This window comes from Callionymus lyra, chromosome 15 (genome assembly GCF_982586985.1).
Source record: "Callionymus lyra chromosome 15, fCalLyr1.hap1.1, whole genome shotgun sequence".
Lineage (NCBI taxonomy): Eukaryota > Metazoa > Chordata > Actinopteri > Syngnathiformes > Callionymidae > Callionymus > Callionymus lyra.
The window spans coordinates 9,761,396-9,778,363 of NC_141832.1; the positions used below are offsets into that span (position 1 = coordinate 9,761,396).

The following is a 16,968-nucleotide window of genomic DNA, read 5'->3' on the forward strand; positions in this document are numbered from 1 at the left end:
CTCGCCCGCCCTCGTCTACGAAGAAGAGATTTGAAAACAGAGGAAGATAAAAGGAGTCTCAGAAGACCGAGCCGACCTCTAGTCCTTCCCGGGTCTTTTGTCTCCACTGCGGTCCTGCTCGTCTCTCGTCTCTGGCGTCTGCCGGTAAAAATGGGGGCAGATAGCGGCGTCCTACTTTCTTCCTCTCCTCCGCTCCCTCGCTGTAGGAGAGGTTGAGGACGTATGTTCAATTTTCGCAACCTGGATTCCACCGTCACGACGCTAAGAGCAGAAGAATAGTGACTTTAAAACGTTATGAACAAGGGAAGAAGTTTCCTGATATCACAGGCCTGTTGGCTTTCTGGACCTTTAGTAGTTGATAGTCCAGAGACCCAGGATAGTCCAGTCTCTTTAGGGAGATCCAGGATAGTCCAGTCTCTTTAGGGAGATCCAGGATAGTCCAGTCTCTTCAGGGAGACCCACAGTAGTCCAGACACTTAAGGGAGATCCAGGATAGTCCAGTCTATTAAGGGAGACCCACGATAGTCCAGTCTCTTCTGTTGACACTCCTCTTGGACACATTTCCACCCCAACACACCACAGCATAGAACAGGACACTGACCACCACACACTGGTAGAACATGCAGAGGAGCTTCTTGTAGATGTTAAATGATCGAAGCCTCAGAAAGTACAGTCTACTCTGAACCTTCTTATATACATGGTCTGTGTTGCAGGACTAGTCCAGTTTACTGTCCAGCCACACGCCGAGGTACTTATAGTTATCAACTATCTCCACCTCGTCGCCTCTGATGGACACTGGACGTGGCTTTGTCCTGGACCTCCCGAAGTCCAAGACCAGCTCCTTGGTCTTTGAGGTGTTCAGCTGCAAGTGGTTCCTCTCACTCCAGTCCACAAAGTCACGTATCAGACTCCTGTACTCGTCTTCGCTGTTGTCCCTGATGCATCCAACAATAGCAGTGTCGTCAGCATACTTCTGGACGAGACTCAGCTCTGAGTTGTAGCAGAAGTCTGAAGTGTAGAGGGTGAAGAGGAGAGGGGCCAGTACTGTCCCCTGAGGTGCTCCAGTACTGCACTAAACAGTGTCAGACTTTTCACATTTTAACATGTCAAAAATGAAAATGTGTTTTTATTAAAACTTTTGTTTTCAGTAAACATTTTATTAAGTATTGATCCTAGTATCGTACCTAGTATAAGACTGAATTAAAAGAAAAAACAAGTTGTAGACTTTAAACGAAGAAGGAAGGAAGAAAAACATTTGAGAATAAAAGGTAAAAACACAAAATTTCCATCACAGTGGAACAGAATTCAAGAAGATTCTAGTGAAAAGTAAAAAGAAAAGCAGACACAGGTACTTTACATTATAAATACATTTGAATTTAAGTACAAATAAATATAAATACCAAATCACAATCGACAAGAGTCTTTAACTTAAAAAATAAAGAGTCCAATATCTCAAGAAATATAAAAAAAACTCAAAACATCCCCTGAAACAGGAAACAGGGGAAAACATTGGGAACCTGACGAACAGAAACGAAAACACAGAGATCAAAACACAGAGACACAACTTAATCACTCAGATACTGGGACGGGAAGTAAAATACTAACTTCAAGGATCCATCGAAGCGACCAGAACAAACGCAGCCGAACACCAAACACATGAATCGACGTCACTGGTCTGAACACGAGGGTTGATGCAGGTGATCGTTGATCAGCTCCAGGTGTGTCTTCAGTCAGGGTCGTGTGGCGAGAAACAGGAAGTGACTGTACAAAATAAAACCAAAATAAAACGTGACAATAACAAACACATCATTTAAAAGTTTAAAAACTATAAATCAGTCCTTTAATCAATTTATCTAAAAACACAAATATATTTAGTTAAAAAAAAAACTTTTTCTGGCCCAAAGATTCACTTAGAAAATAATGTTATCTACTGCAGCAAACCTAAAACAATGAGATAAAAAGTGAGTTTGCTTATCATTCTGAGCTACTGTTTTCAAGGGTTGGTCGTCCAAAAAGACACTTACGTCCCTCTTGTATTGACGCCTCGACCACTGAGCTCCAGTCGCTACATTAAAATGAACAAACACTTTTGTCTATAACTCTAAAAAAGAACAGATTCACTCTGAAAATAATCTCAACCTTTAGTCGACAAAATGGCGAGTAGAAATTGAGTGAAGTTGGAACTTTGGGCAACTAAGGTAAGGTAAGGTAAAACTTTATTTTACCTTACCTTACCTTAGTTGCCCAAAGTTCCAACTCAATCAATTTCTCCTTGTGAAACACAACTAAGAGTGGTAAAAGAGTTTGGCTCCTTGTGAAACACAACTGTTCAAGAAAAATTCCCAAAAAACGTTTTGAAATGTAATTAAAGAAGAAAGAAAATACTTTTTCTTTTGGAATCTGACAACAATTTAACTAAAACAAAGAATATAAATCAGATCTGGTTTAAAATCACATATTTTACTTGTATACAAGTGAGAAAAGAACAGAGTTTACATGTCTTGATCAATTCTTTACGATGCACAGAGCTGTTAGTTCGCTGTTATATTGTTGTCGCACTGTGACTGTTGTGCCTGCCAGTCATAAGAAAGAAGGGACAAATAAAAGGAGCTGATGGGAAAAAATGATAAAAATTACATTATAAAATCACCTTAAGCTGTGATTTGATGTCACTTTATATAATTTTCTATTAATTTTTATGTACATGTCCTTAAGGAAAAGAGAAGACGAGAAGTTGCACATGAACTGTGACTCTTTCTCTGGAGCGAAAAGTGATTTTAACACGTCTGACAATACAGAAGGTGAGACGAGTCGTTTGATTTTCCCTCTGTTGATCCGCAGATGGAGATTTTCCGAGGAAAAGCGAAAGCATAAGCCGGACAGGAAGCGACGACTCACACCTTCTAAGGTGTAAAGTAAAGAGTCGATCCGTAAACACCATCAGAGACCGAGCCATGCAGGAAATTGATCATCAGAGATGGCAGCGTCTCCCTCGGGTCTTCCAGGGAGTACAGTTGTTTCATTATCACGTCTCCGAGACTCGTCCCCGTCCTTGACGACGCCGTCTCAATCTGTAAATAAGTGTCTTTTTTTGGTGCCGCTCCCATCTTCCCGGGGTGACCCTTCCGACCCCGCTAAATTTGCTGGACTGCCGTCTCCAGGCAACCGTCGTCTCCCATCAAGTGTTTTTTTTTTTGTTTTTTTTACCAGGACTGGTGATGGAAACACAGAGACGGAGAGCGTGAATCAGAGACGACACGTCTAGACTCACCTCTCGTTAACATCAATTACGACTTTAATTCCAGGATTGAAAAACAAGCCTTAATTGGGAGCTAATTTTAACTGTAGCGCAGGCTTCACAGGGACCTGTAATGACAGCCAACATTACTCAGGCTAAATTAGATTAGCGTGTCCTCGGGTTGTTTCTGCCGCTTGATACTCACCCCCTTTCAAAAACAAGGCGTCCTCGCCCGCCTGACCCGCCCGGAACACAAGCTCCCGTCGTCAGGTGATGATGTTTTTTTTGGAGCCAATTGAATATGATTGAGAGAGAAAAAAAAGGTTTTTATCCATCAAAGATTGGTAGAGAACTAGCGATAGCTTCTTCCCAGATATTTTGCCTCGTGAAGCGTCGTGTTTATTTTCACAGATGGCCCTTTTCGAGGTAAAATCTCAGGCGTTTAAACAAAATCTATGGTCGATTTTAAGGGCGAGGGTCTAAAATCGATGCTTCGTGAAGCTTCGTCAATACTGGAGTTCCCCAAGAGTCAGTCTTTGACACTGTATTTATTGTATTGTTAACTCATTTAGTTTGTTGAATTTGTTTATTCTATTGTTAACTCATTTAATTTGTTAAATATCTTCGACTATTTTCTCTTTTATTGACTTCTTCTGTCCTTCTTTGGTGCAAAAGTTAAAATATATACATTTTTTAATAATATTTCAAAATAAAATAAAACATACAGAGATTAATTGAGAACTTTGAGAAATTGTCTGTAGGTATAAGTGTGTGTGTGAATGGTTGTCTGTCTTTGTGTGTCCTGAGACAGACTGGCGTCCTGTCCAGGGTGTCCCATGCCTCTCGCCCTATGAAACTGGGATAGGCTCCAGTCTCCCTGCGACCCCCATAAGGGATAAAGCGGTAGAAAAATGAATGAATGAATTAATAAATATTACACAATAATTTAACAAAATTAGCTTTTTTTTATGATTTCATGTCATAACTACACTTTGTTTTAATTTTTTTTGTCGTATATATATATGAATATATGAAACATGATAATGTTTTCTTTTTCTTAATCCTTAAATAAAATAAGTTTGAAATGATATAATGTACAGTCAAGTTACAGTTTAAGCTTGTTTTATTTTATCCCTATTATTGTTGTTCATTTTTTAAAATCATTTAAAGTTTTCTCATCACATTGAAGCGTCTTTTATTAGTCCCTTCTTTCTTTTGGACAGTCACGGTACATAATGTGGCCCCTGAGAAGATCGAATCGCTCACCAATGCAATATTTCATGAGCTCTTGAAATTCCCCAAAAAATGTTTTGAAATGTAAATAAAAAAGAAGAAAAAAACTCTCAGCTTTGGAATCTGACTTAACACTTTGACTTAAACAAAGAATAGAAGTCAGATCTGGTTTAAAAATCAAATAATTTTACTTGTATACAAGTGAGAAAAGAACAGAGTTTACATGTCTTTCTCAATCCTTTGCTGTTAGTTCGCTGTTATATTTCCGTCGCACTGTGACTGTTGTGCCATGAAATTAATATTTTAGAATAAACTTAATCTGTGATCTGATGGCACATTATATAATTTTCCATTTATTTTATGTACATGTCCTTAAGGAAAAGAAAACCTTTTTTGATTTAAAACTAAACGAAATGCAAGATTTAATATTGTTTTGCCATGACATCATAAAAAAGCTATTTTACCGTGTGAAATAAAGTATATTAATTTAGAAAAATGATTAACACTAATTTTTAAAATAGTCCCTGGAAAAAGGTAGAGGTAATAGAAAAGGAAAAAAGTCCTCAAACAAAGATCTTAAATGACTTTTTGCATGACGCTCAATATGTCAAAACGTTCTTGCTATTACAAAGACACAGTTTCTTTGACCTCACAGGCAGACTTATCCAAGGTTCTGTGGTTCCATTCGATGCAGAATCCGACAGAGAATCAAATCTTTCGATCAATACGGCCCCGAGTATAGAAGAGACGTCTCGGATTCATTTTGATTTGATCTCAATCTGGGGCCGAGCGCCGTCCTAGAAGAGGAAGGACTTTTTAAAAACGTTGACGGAGGATCGCTGTCAGCCGCCGGACGCCGACAGATTTGTTTCCTCCTCGACAACAATGTGGAGGCTGAAGCCGCTCGTCCGTCATCGGCAGATGGAAGAGAGTCGCTGGAGTGAAGTGTCGTTGAGAATCCAAGAGAAGGTCATGTATCGACGGCAAACATAACTCAGAGAAATGTATGCTTTTCCACTGATTTTAATACTAAGATTTATCCGCGATCACTTCAGTTTTCAATACTGAGATGAATTGAAATTAATAAGTCATGTGTCAAGAACATCTTTCCATATCATTCAAGTTGTTGTATTTGAGTTGTCGACGTGGTATTAATGAAAACGTCTCCCCCGGGTCTAGCTGACATTTTTGTTGATTAATTACATGATTTTTGGCCACTTTTTCCATATTTACAAAGGTTACTGTAATCAGTTGAGCGTGGAATTCCATTTCCATCCATCTGCGCTGAAGAAACACTTCTCTGCCATCAAAAAGTTTCATTCGACAGGGAATAAATGTTGCAACATAGTATAGAAGATTTTTTTTAATTATAGAAGGTAAATATTAGCTTAACTTTCTTTTTAGTGTCACTTTAGTTTTTTTTTTCTTTATTTAAAGTTTGAAGTGTACTTTTTTCTTACAGACACACTAAATGATAACAGAAAATACTAAATCATTGCCAGGAAATACTAAACATGGCCAGGAAATACTAAATCATGGCCAGGAAATACTAAACATGGTCAGGAAATACTAAATCATGGCCAGGAAATACTAAATCATTGCCAGGAAATACTAAACATGGCCAGGAAATACTAAATCATGGCCAGGAAATATTAAAACATGGACAGGAAATACTAAATCACGGCCAGGAAATACTAAATCATGGCCAGGAAATACTAAATCATTGCCAGGAAATACTAAATCATGGCCAGGAAATACTAAATCATTGCCAGGAAATACTAAATCATTGCCAGGAAATACTAAAACATTGCCAGGAAATACAAAATCATTGCCAGGAAATACTAAATCATGGCCAGGAAATACTAAATCATGGCCAGGAAATACTAAATCATGGCCAGGAAATACTAAATCATTGCCAGGAAATACTAAATCATGGCCAGGAAATAATAAATCACGGCCAGGAAATACTAAATCATTGCCAGGAAATACTAAATCATGGCCAGGAAATACTAAATCATACCCAGGAAATACTAAACATGGCCAGGAAATACTAAATCATTGCCAGGAAATACTGAATCATGGCCAGGAAATACTAAATCATGGCCAGGAAATACTAAATCATGGCCAGGAAATACTAAACATGGCCAGGAAATACTAAATCATGGCCAGGAAATACTAAATCATTGCCAGGAAATACTAAATCATGGCCAGGAAATACTAAATCATTGCCAGGAAATACTAAATCATGGCCAGGAAATACTAAATCATACCCAGGAAATACTAATCATGGCCAGGAAATACTAAATCGTTGCCAGGAAATACTAAATCGTTGCCAGGAAATACTAAATCATACCCAGGAAATAGTAATCATGGCCAGGAAATACTAAATCATGTCCAGGAAATACTAAATCATGTCCAGGAAATACTAAATCATTGCCAGGAAATACTAAATCATTGCCAGGAAATACTAAATCATGTCTACGAAATAAAAATCTTTGCCAGGAAATATATTGAGATAATGCAATTTAAAAATAAAAAACATTTATGGTTATCTTTAAAATAAAAGAAGTACATGATCTTCAATAATTGCTTTCATTAAAAAGTTTTTTTTTATTCCAACTTTAAAAGACTATCAACCACAAACAAATACAGAAGAAGAAGAATGTGATTTATCCACAACAACGTCACACGATCAACACACAGAGCTGCTGCACACATGCGATAGAAAATATACTTTCATCTTCTAGTTTTACTTCACCGTACAAAACAGAAAATCAATGTTTGTCATCTGAGTATAAAGTGATGAATTGAACTTAACAACCATTGATTTGAGAAGATAAATGCTGCTTATAATTGTTTTTTTTTTTCTTCATGTACATTTTTACACACGTTTGACACGGACACGCTTCTCTGGACACTGTTCTCTAAGTCCCAGACAGTGGTTTCAGCTGAATACTCTGAAGATAAAAAAGTCCTGGAACACATTAATGGCTCTAGATCTACGTCCTCGTCTCTGTTGATCGACCGACGGACTCGCCGTCTGGTTCTTATCTTCATCCATAAACACACTTTCATTCACAGTAAAAGAGAAGCTCTGTCTGTTCCCCGTCGTGCGCTTCCTCGTTCAGCGACAGATGGACGATTGATATTGAAGTTTGAAGAGACGGTCGTGGACGTGGAGGACTCTTCAGGGACAATGAGGAGCTTCTTTTATTGTGACCATGAATGGAACCAGGACTTGAAAAGACACACGAGTCAAGTGGTTCTTATGTGACGCAGGTGAAGGTTGTTGACAAGTCAGGAGTATTTCTGATCTTCTGAGTTGAATTACTAAATCCATTGTCATGAAATACTAATTCAATGCCAGGAAATACTATATCGCAGTCAGGAAATACTAAATATTGGCTATGAATTACTAAATCAATGTCAGGAAATACTAAATCATAGCCAGGAAATACTAAACCAATGTCAGGAAATACTAAATCATGGTCAGGATATACTATATCGCAGCCAGGAAATTCTAAATGATGGCGAGGAAATACTAAATAAATGCAAGGAAATACTAAATCATGGCCAGGAAGTACTAAATATTGGCTATGAATTACTAAATCATGGCCAGGAAATACTAAATCAATGTCAGGAAATACTAAATCATGGACAGGAAATACTAAATCAATGTCAGGAAATACTAAATCATGGCCAGGAAATACTAAATAAATGTCAGGAAATACTAAATCAAGGTCAAGAAATACTAAATATTGGCTATGAATTACTAAATCATGGTCAGGAAATACTAAATCAAAGCCAGGAAATACTAAATCATGGCCAGGAAATACTAAATCATGGCCAGGAAATACTAAATCTTGGCCAGGAAATACTAAATCTTGTCCAGGAAATACTAAATCTTGGCCAGGAAATACTAAATCTTGGCCAGGAAATACTAAATCATGGCCAGGAAATACTAAATCTTGGCCAGGAAATACTAAATCATGGCCAGGAAATACTAATTAAATGCCAGCAAATACTTAATATTGGCTATGAATTACTAAATCATGGTCAGGATATACTATATCGCAGCCAGGAAATACTATATCCCAGCAAGGAAATACTAAATCATGGCCAGGAAATACTAAATCATAGCCAGGAAATGATAAATTTGGCTATGAAATACTAAATCATGGCCAGGAAATATTAAATTATGGACAGGAAAAACTTAACTATGGCCAGGAAATACTTATTCCAATAAATAATACATTGGGGCGAAAAAATGCTTAAAATTCTAATTTATATTCCACAATGTGTTTCGTCACAAGCCCAAATATTGCCATCACAGCATATTTGAGACTTGCTCCAGTTAAAATAAATGTAGAGTAACGTTGATTTTTAGGCAGGTTTTCACGCTACATCTGAAAGGGTCTTTCGGACTCGTGTCCGCGTTTATGGCTCATATTTATGAACAACAGTTGGCGTCATAGCATTGAGCACGTGTAGCGACGAGCTAACAGCTATGCTAACAGCGTGTCTCTGGCGAACGTAAGGATAAGATAAGGCTGTACGGCAAAAAATCACAGTCGTTATGAAAGACAAACCTCAGAGAAGGTTCACGACAACAACACCGCTTAGAAAATGTACATTTAGCACCTTTTTGAAGTCGTTTATCCGCGAACCGCTCGAACGTCCCGCTAGCTTCCCGCTACAGTCCTTACAGCCCTTCGGGAGCAGTCCATCAGAAGGTCAAAGATGGCGGGGGGAAGGTCTCACACAGGTGTGGTCCTGCGGTTCACCCCGTCCTTCAAGTCGTTGGGGAAACAGTTGTGGACCTGGAGAAAATCCGCGCCGCCGTCGTGTTCGGGGCTGTAGGTGTTGTCGGTCACGCTGTCCCTGGCCAGGGCGTACATGGACAACTCGTCCATCGGGCCGCCGGAAGACGGCGCCCCCTTCAGTCCGACCACGGGCGAGTTCTCCCGCGACGCCTCCGTGGAGTGGGAGCTGGCGTGCGACGTCCGCTGCCGGTAGCGGAAGCTCGGTATCCGGGAGTACGGCGAGGACGAGGACAGCGAGCGGATGAAGTCGCGGCGAGCCTTCCAGCGCAGCTCCTTGTTCCTCTCGATGTAGATGTTGATGGCGAGGACGGCCACGGTCTCGGCCACGATGAAGGAGAGGGCGCCGAAGTAGAAGGACCAGCCGTAGGAGTAGGTGTACTTTTTGTCGTCATCGCGCTTGTCGTTGGGGTCGCCGGCGTTACTGGAGATGTAGACGATGATCCCGATGATGTTGCTGAGACCTGAAGGGTGGAACAAAAGTAATGTAGAATTTATTAGACTGTAAATGACGGAGCCCTGGACATGACCTTGAGAACAAAAAATTATAATTGTTGGTCACGAAATGACCACGGAAAACAATGAACGATTGATAATAATAATACAAAATCATGGCCAGGAAATACTAAATCATCACCAGGAAATACTAAATCGTGGCAAGGAAATATTTAAATATGACCAGGAAATACTAAATCATGGCCAGGAAATACTAAATCATGGCCAGGAAATACTAAATCATGGCCAGGAAATACTAACTCTTGGCCAGGAAATACTAAATCATGGCCAGAAATACTAAATCATGGCCAGGAAATACTAAATCATGGCCAGGAAATACTAAATATTGGCTAGGAAAAACTAAATAATGGCCAGGAAATACTAGATCAGGGCCAGGAAATACTAACTCTTGGCCAGGAAATACTAAATCGTGGTCAGGAAATACTAAATCATGGCCAGGAAATACTAAATCATGGCCAGGAAATACTAAATCATGGCCAGGAAAAACTAAATAATGGCCAGGAAATACTAGATCAGGGCCAGTAAATACTAAATCATGGCCAGGAAATACTAAATCATGGCCAGGAAATACTAAATCATGGCCAGGAAATACTAAATATTGGCTAGGAAAAACTAAATCATGGCCAGGAAATACTGAATCATGGCCAGGAAATACTAAATCATGGCCAGGAAATACTAGCTCTTGGCCAGGAAATACTAAATCTTGGCCAGGAAATACTAAATCGTGGTCAGGAAATACTAAATCTTGGCCAGGAAATACTAAATCATGGCCAGGAAATACTAAATCATGGCCAGGAAATACTAAATCATCACCAGGAAATACTAAATCGTGGCAAGGAAATATTTAAATATGACCAGGAAATACTAAATCATGGCCAGGAAATACTAAATCATGGCCAGGAAATACTAAATCATGGCCAGGAAATACTAACTCTTGGCCAGGAAATACTAAATCATGGCCAGAAATACTAAATCATGGCCAGGAAATACTAAATCATGGCCAGGAAATACTAAATATTGGCTAGGAAAAACTAAATAATGGCCAGGAAATACTAGATCAGGGCCAGGAAATACTAACTCTTGGCCAGGAAATACTAAATCGTGGTCAGGAAATACTAAATCATGGCCAGGAAATACTAAATCATGGCCAGGAAATACTAAATCATGGCCAGGAAAAACTAAATAATGGCCAGGAAATACTAGATCAGGGCCAGTAAATACTAAATCATGGCCAGGAAATACTAAATCATGGCCAGGAAATACTAAATATTGGCTAGGAAAAACTAAATCATGGCCAGGAAATACTGAATCATGGCCAGGAAATACTAAATCATGGCCAGGAAATACTAGCTCTTGGCCAGGAAATACTAAATCTTGGCCAGGAAATACTAAATCGTGGTCAGGAAATACTAAATCTTGGCCAGGAAATACTAAATCATGGCCAGGAAATACTAAATCATGGCCAGGAAATACTAAATATTGGCTAGGAAATACTAAATAATGGCCAGGAAATACTAAATCATGGCCAGGAAATACTAAATATTGGCTAGGAAATACTGAATCATGGCCAGGAAATACTAAATCATGGCTATGAAATAAAAAATCATGGCCAGGAAATACTAAATAATGGCCAGGAAATACTAAATCATGGCCAGGAAATACTAAATATTGGCCAGGAAATACTAAATCATGGCTAGGAAATACTGAATCATGGCCAGGAAATACTAAATCATGGCTATGAAATAAAAAATCATGGCCAGGAAATACTAAATCATGGCCAGGAAATACTAAATATTGGCTAGGAAATACTAAATAATGGCCAGGAAATACTAAATCATGGCCAGGAAATACTGAATCATGGCCAGGAAATACTAAATCATGGCTATGAAATAAAAAATCATGGCCAGGAAATACAGAATATTGGCCAGGAAACCCTAAATACTGGCCAGGAAATACTTAATATTGGCAGTGAAATACTGAATTATGGTCACAAATTACTAGATAATAGCCATAAAACACTAAATAATGGCAGTGAAATACTAATTCACATCCAGGAAATGCTTAAGAAGTTGAAGGTGAGTCATTGAAAGAACATCAGACAGACTCTGTCGCGCCTCAAGAGAGACCGATGTGGACGTTAAGGACGAGGAAGCGAATAAATCAGGCGGAAGGTTTGTCCAGAACGACTTCCCCAATCAGAGCATCAATGAGGGGCAGCGTGAAGAAGGTGTTTATCATCATCACCCCGGAGACGTCTCATCACAGACGAGGTTTCTTCGTCTGGACCTGGTCCTGATTGAAGCCCTGATGAGTCCAATCACGGACCACGAGAGCTTTTTTTTTTCATCACGAGTGTAATGGTGAGTCGTGTTCGTTCCAGGAGCTCGGAGACGACTTTCCTCGGAAACTCATCTCATGAAGGACTCTTCAATTAAACACGAGTCAATCATTTCCTCTTTAAGAAAAATACTAGCAATTAATTTTCCGAGTCAAGAACAGAATATTTCAAAAGACTCACCTGCAGCAACGAAGAGAATCCCAGCGCTCAGCAGAACGTTGTTGGTCTTGTTGTTGATCCGACCCAAACCCACACACAACCCGCCCAGCATGAGCAGAGCGGTGCTGAGGATGGGGAACACACTGGAGGCCCGGACGATACCTGTGGAGAGAAAACACACAAAACTGACGTTCAAAGTATTTCTCTTGTTTTTTGAGGTAGAAAAAAAATTATAATTATAGTTTAACTTACTTACACGTTCAGTTATTTTAGTTTGTTTTATCATTTTATTATAAAAAGTTTTTTTAAACTGGATTTTACTTTAGATTTACAGGTAAAGTGGAACTTTATAACATTTTAAATCTGTTAGTGATTAAAAAATAAATTAACAAAAATAAGAGGAATTGAAAAAGGAAAGACTTCTGTTACAAACCAAAAAAATGCATTTTAATCTTCCTAAATAGTTAATATTGTGTGTCGGCAGCTTTTTTGGCTGTTTAAAGAAAAAAAAAACTCATTTTTTACACCACTTAAAACTCATCAAATACTTAATAATAGAAAATAAATGATAAATATTGGCTACAAAAAATGAAATGATGTCCAAGAAATACTAATAAATACTAAATTGTGGCTAAAAAATATAAAAAATGTACAGGGTTTTTTTTCACGTTTAATTTTTGTACATTTTAAGTCAGAACTGTTACTGACAAAATATAAAAATTTTAAACAGGAAAATGAAAAAGACTTCAAGAAAAAAGAAAAAAGCATTAAACAACCTAAAATATTTTTAATACCTTGTGCAAAGATGTTTTTGTTTTTCAATCTTTTTTGGAGCACATGTTACTGACGTTTAATGTAAATATTAAATTAATTGTATATTTTCTCACTTGAGTATATTTTTTCTTGTACTTAAGTAGAATTAAGTAACAATTCTTCTCTGAGTGTCATTTTCATTTTGAACTAATGTATGGTTGTTTATATGTCGGGGAGAGAGCTGAGCTAAAAGGCAAACTTCCTTATAAGTCTTGTTTATTTCTCATCACGGTAAAGGAATTTGCCCTTTGAATTTTTTCCTACAAACAGGTTAAAACAGGTGAAACCAGTTGTCAATCAACTCTCCTGCAACCTCTATGGACTTTTTCTAGTTCCAGTCCGTGGTGTCAGATGGTCTCATTCCCATGCCTGTTGCTTCTTGTATTCGCTTATATTTTTCCTGTGCTTACCTAGATTGTGTGTTATTTTATTTACTGCATTCTATTGTATTTGTTACTTTAAATGAGAATTCAGTCTGTTTTTGACTGCAAATGTTTGTACTTCTGGCTTTGTCTATTTTTAAACAAAAAATCTTCAAATCTTAAATCTTAAAAGATTTCTTTCTTGCTTCCTTGTTCTGTCAACTTTTCCTTTTCATCAAGCGTTTTGTGTTTGTGTATTTAATTGTTTTTGTACAAACCAGTTAGTTCCCGGACAGTTTTACCTACAAAAAGTAAGTAAGTAAGTAAGTAAGAAATATTTATATAGCGCTTTTCCAGACCAGGGTCACAAAGCGCTTAAACAATCAAAACAATATTCAATAAAATATATACTTAAAAGGTCAAGATAATACTGAGACAAACACAGGAATTGCAGAGAATCAAGGAAAAGCCTGCATGAATATGTTTCTTGAATATATATACTGAATAAAGAAATATACATGTATATTATAAATATACATATATAAATATTAATATAAGCATGGAAATGAGACCATCTGACACCACGGACTAGAACCAGAAAAATGCAGGAGAGTTGATTGACAGTTTGGGTGTTTTAAAATGTTCGGAGGAAATATACTGAACAAAGAAGTTTTTGAGATTTAAGACGTATTGTATCTTCGTCTGAGGTATAAAGAAAACTTCATTTGACAAGGACGAGGTCACGTACAATTTCCTGCCCGGCCATATTAAGCAACCCCAAAAAAAAAAAGATAAACGCTCTTTTATATTCATCACCACTTTCCTACTTGAAATTCTCAAGTCTTACATAACACATGTTTTGAATCATCTGAAGCGCCTTCATCGGCGCTATCTCGCCTCCTCCAGCGCCTTTTTTTCCTTTTTTTTGAGAAGCCCATTATCATCGAGCGCTCGGGTCCGTGTTGTGACAAAGCCTCGCTAATCAGCTGTTGGGAAACAACAAGGCCTCTCGATGACTATCAGCCGCCGTCGCCATTTACAACTTTTTCAAACGAGCCCGTCCGACGAAAGTCTTTTATTAAGCCATCCTTCTGCTTTCATGGGCCTAATGGACTTCATTTGGATTCTCGCCCGATGCCCGCTCTTTGTTCTCGGCAGCTGATTGTAAATAAGCTCGACAAAAGCGTGGGCTTCGTCTTGGTATCACCCTCTTATCTCACGAGCGCCGCTAATTGACTCTTTTACCTTGAAAAGGTGTAGTACTAGTGAGTATATTGATGGTATTAACTTTGATTTTCTCCACCCGGTGAGTGTGTAAAGCCTCATGAAGTCGTACTTCGTTCATTACATTTTTAAGTTTTTTTATATTTCACTGGGATTCGTGAATAAAAACGTTGATACGCAAGTATTCCAATGTGTATTGAAGTTTTTAACTTGTGTATTTGGTCACGTATTTTCCCCTCGTATCAAATACATTGTGCTACTCTGATCCCCTGCGACTGACCTCTTCTTCTGCTCTGAGTTATGAGATGATATTCTTTGGCCCCTTCCTAGATCCGATGTTATCCTTTGTATAACCTTTAATTACTGAAGAAAAACACTCATTTACTATTACTTACTATATATAAGTAAGTAAGTAAGTAAGTAAGTAATATTTATTTATATAGCGCTTTTCGAGACCATTACTATTACTACTAATAATAATCTACTCACACTCATGTCAATGACGGGATTATCTTCAGAGTAACTTGTTTCTTTTTAAAGTTATCGGCAGAAATTCAGGAAACATAGGAAAGTCCAAAAAGACACTTAAAAACATCCAAATACCTCAGTAATGTTCGTCTGTAACGTACATCTTGTATCGAAGCCTCGACATTAGAAATTGTTGTTAACAAGTCGATAATTTAAGCTTGTTCGTAGCAGAAGCTAAAATGCTAACGTGCTACACAGACAGGAAACCTTCTGGTGCTGTGTCTCAAATCATGCACTTCTTTACAGTACACTGTAAGACAGTGCGCAAATTTCGACAGATAGTATTGTCTCAAATCAAACTCTGCTGCTACACACTTACAGGAAATGACTCGACAGCTTCTTCTTCTTCTACTACTTTTTAACACCGATCAACCAGCCGTTGAAACACTATCGTTGACACTTGACAGTACTTTTCTTCAATTGTGTTTTATTGTGTTATTAATGTTGTCGTGTTGTTTTGTGGTAACATGTGTGTTTTTTCTAGACATTTACGTCGGTATCTGCTCCGAAGACGCATCGTCAGTGATGTAGCTACCGTTTTTAGCGTCATCTACGTCATTTTCACTACACTACATTTTCGCACACTGCTTTTGGGACGCACTTGTGCACTCAAAATACTAAGCGTAAGTGCAGAAGTGCGCGATTTGGGACACAGCCCCGGACAAATATTGCGCCGGTGTCTACTGTCCTAGCTCGGAGCTCTCGTCTCCTGTTAGCGTAGCATGTTAGCCTAAAATATGGAGGGGTTTGAGAGTGAGTAGAAAATAAGTGTAGATTTAATTTTGGGTGAACTATCACTTCAAGTTGGAACAGATTTAATTAAAAAAGAGCCATTAAAATTAGACAAAAATGAAACAAATTTCCAGTCACATCAGAAACAAAACGAAAAATAAATAAGGGTCGTCGTTACTTAAATGTCGTATCATGATACGAAACTCACCTTCAAAAGTATTGATTATTGTTACTTGAATTTTATTGATTGTTAATGAAGCTTGTTATCATAGGTACCGTTTTTTATTGTAAGTATTTAAAGTGTGGTTCTGTTGTAATTTAAAATAGGTTGTTTTTCCATGTTTTATGTTTAAAAAAATGTTTCTTTAAATTTGGTGAGGTATCAAAAAATGGTATTGAGTCTCAGATATTCCATCTATAGTATTGGTATCGAGTTAAATATTTAAATCTAATTTGGTTGAAAGAAGTACAAAAATAAGCTAAAAGATACAAAAGACTTAAGTCCCAGATTTGTCAAGAGATGACCTCTCTTGGCCCCCGAGCCAGTTGAGTTTGTTCTACATCCTCAAGTTCTTTTCATCAGAACTTTAGCAACAAAAACCTTTTCAAACTCAATCTGACTTTTGATTGGACTTGGATACGTTGTAAGAGTTTCTTTAAAGTCTTCGTCTCAAGGCCGGAGAAGAAAAGAAGAAGAAGCTCACGCAGAAGATACTCGGAGCTGTCGGTGTCGTAGTCGTTGTCGTCGGGGAAATGGTTGATCCTGTAGCAGCTGCCCTGGTTGATCCCTGGAGGAGGAGGAAGAAGAACGTTTCAAGCACTGGTCGCTTTCTTCAAAAAAAGTCCTTCAACACAACTTTTATTTAAGAATTGTGTATTTCTGACTGTAAAAAAAATCCTTGAGATACGAACTAGACTCAAGAGTTACGGTCGTCAAAACTATCTCAACAAGTTATAGAAGCTTAAAACTTTCTATATTCCCTAATATAAAAAACTGTGTAAACT

The 16,968-nt window shown here is 38.0% G+C and overlaps 1 protein-coding gene across 1 annotated transcript in view; it reads right to left on the reverse strand.

The window, feature by feature from the left end:
* Window positions 1–7,057: 7,057 nt before the first annotated feature.
* The window catches only part of cacng4b (calcium channel, voltage-dependent, gamma subunit 4b), a 21,804-nt gene continuing 11,893 nt past the window's right edge, over window positions 7,058–16,968 (reverse strand). The window contains exons 2-4 of the mRNA XM_087808963.1: window positions 16,668–16,751; window positions 12,326–12,466; window positions 7,058–9,755 (exon numbers count right to left, since the gene is read on the reverse strand). Coding sequence (XP_087665089.1) covers window positions 9,229–9,755; window positions 12,326–12,466; window positions 16,668–16,751 — 752 coding nt within the window. The 3' untranslated portion in view covers window positions 7,058–9,228. The remainder of the gene's footprint in view (window positions 9,756–12,325; window positions 12,467–16,667; window positions 16,752–16,968) is intronic.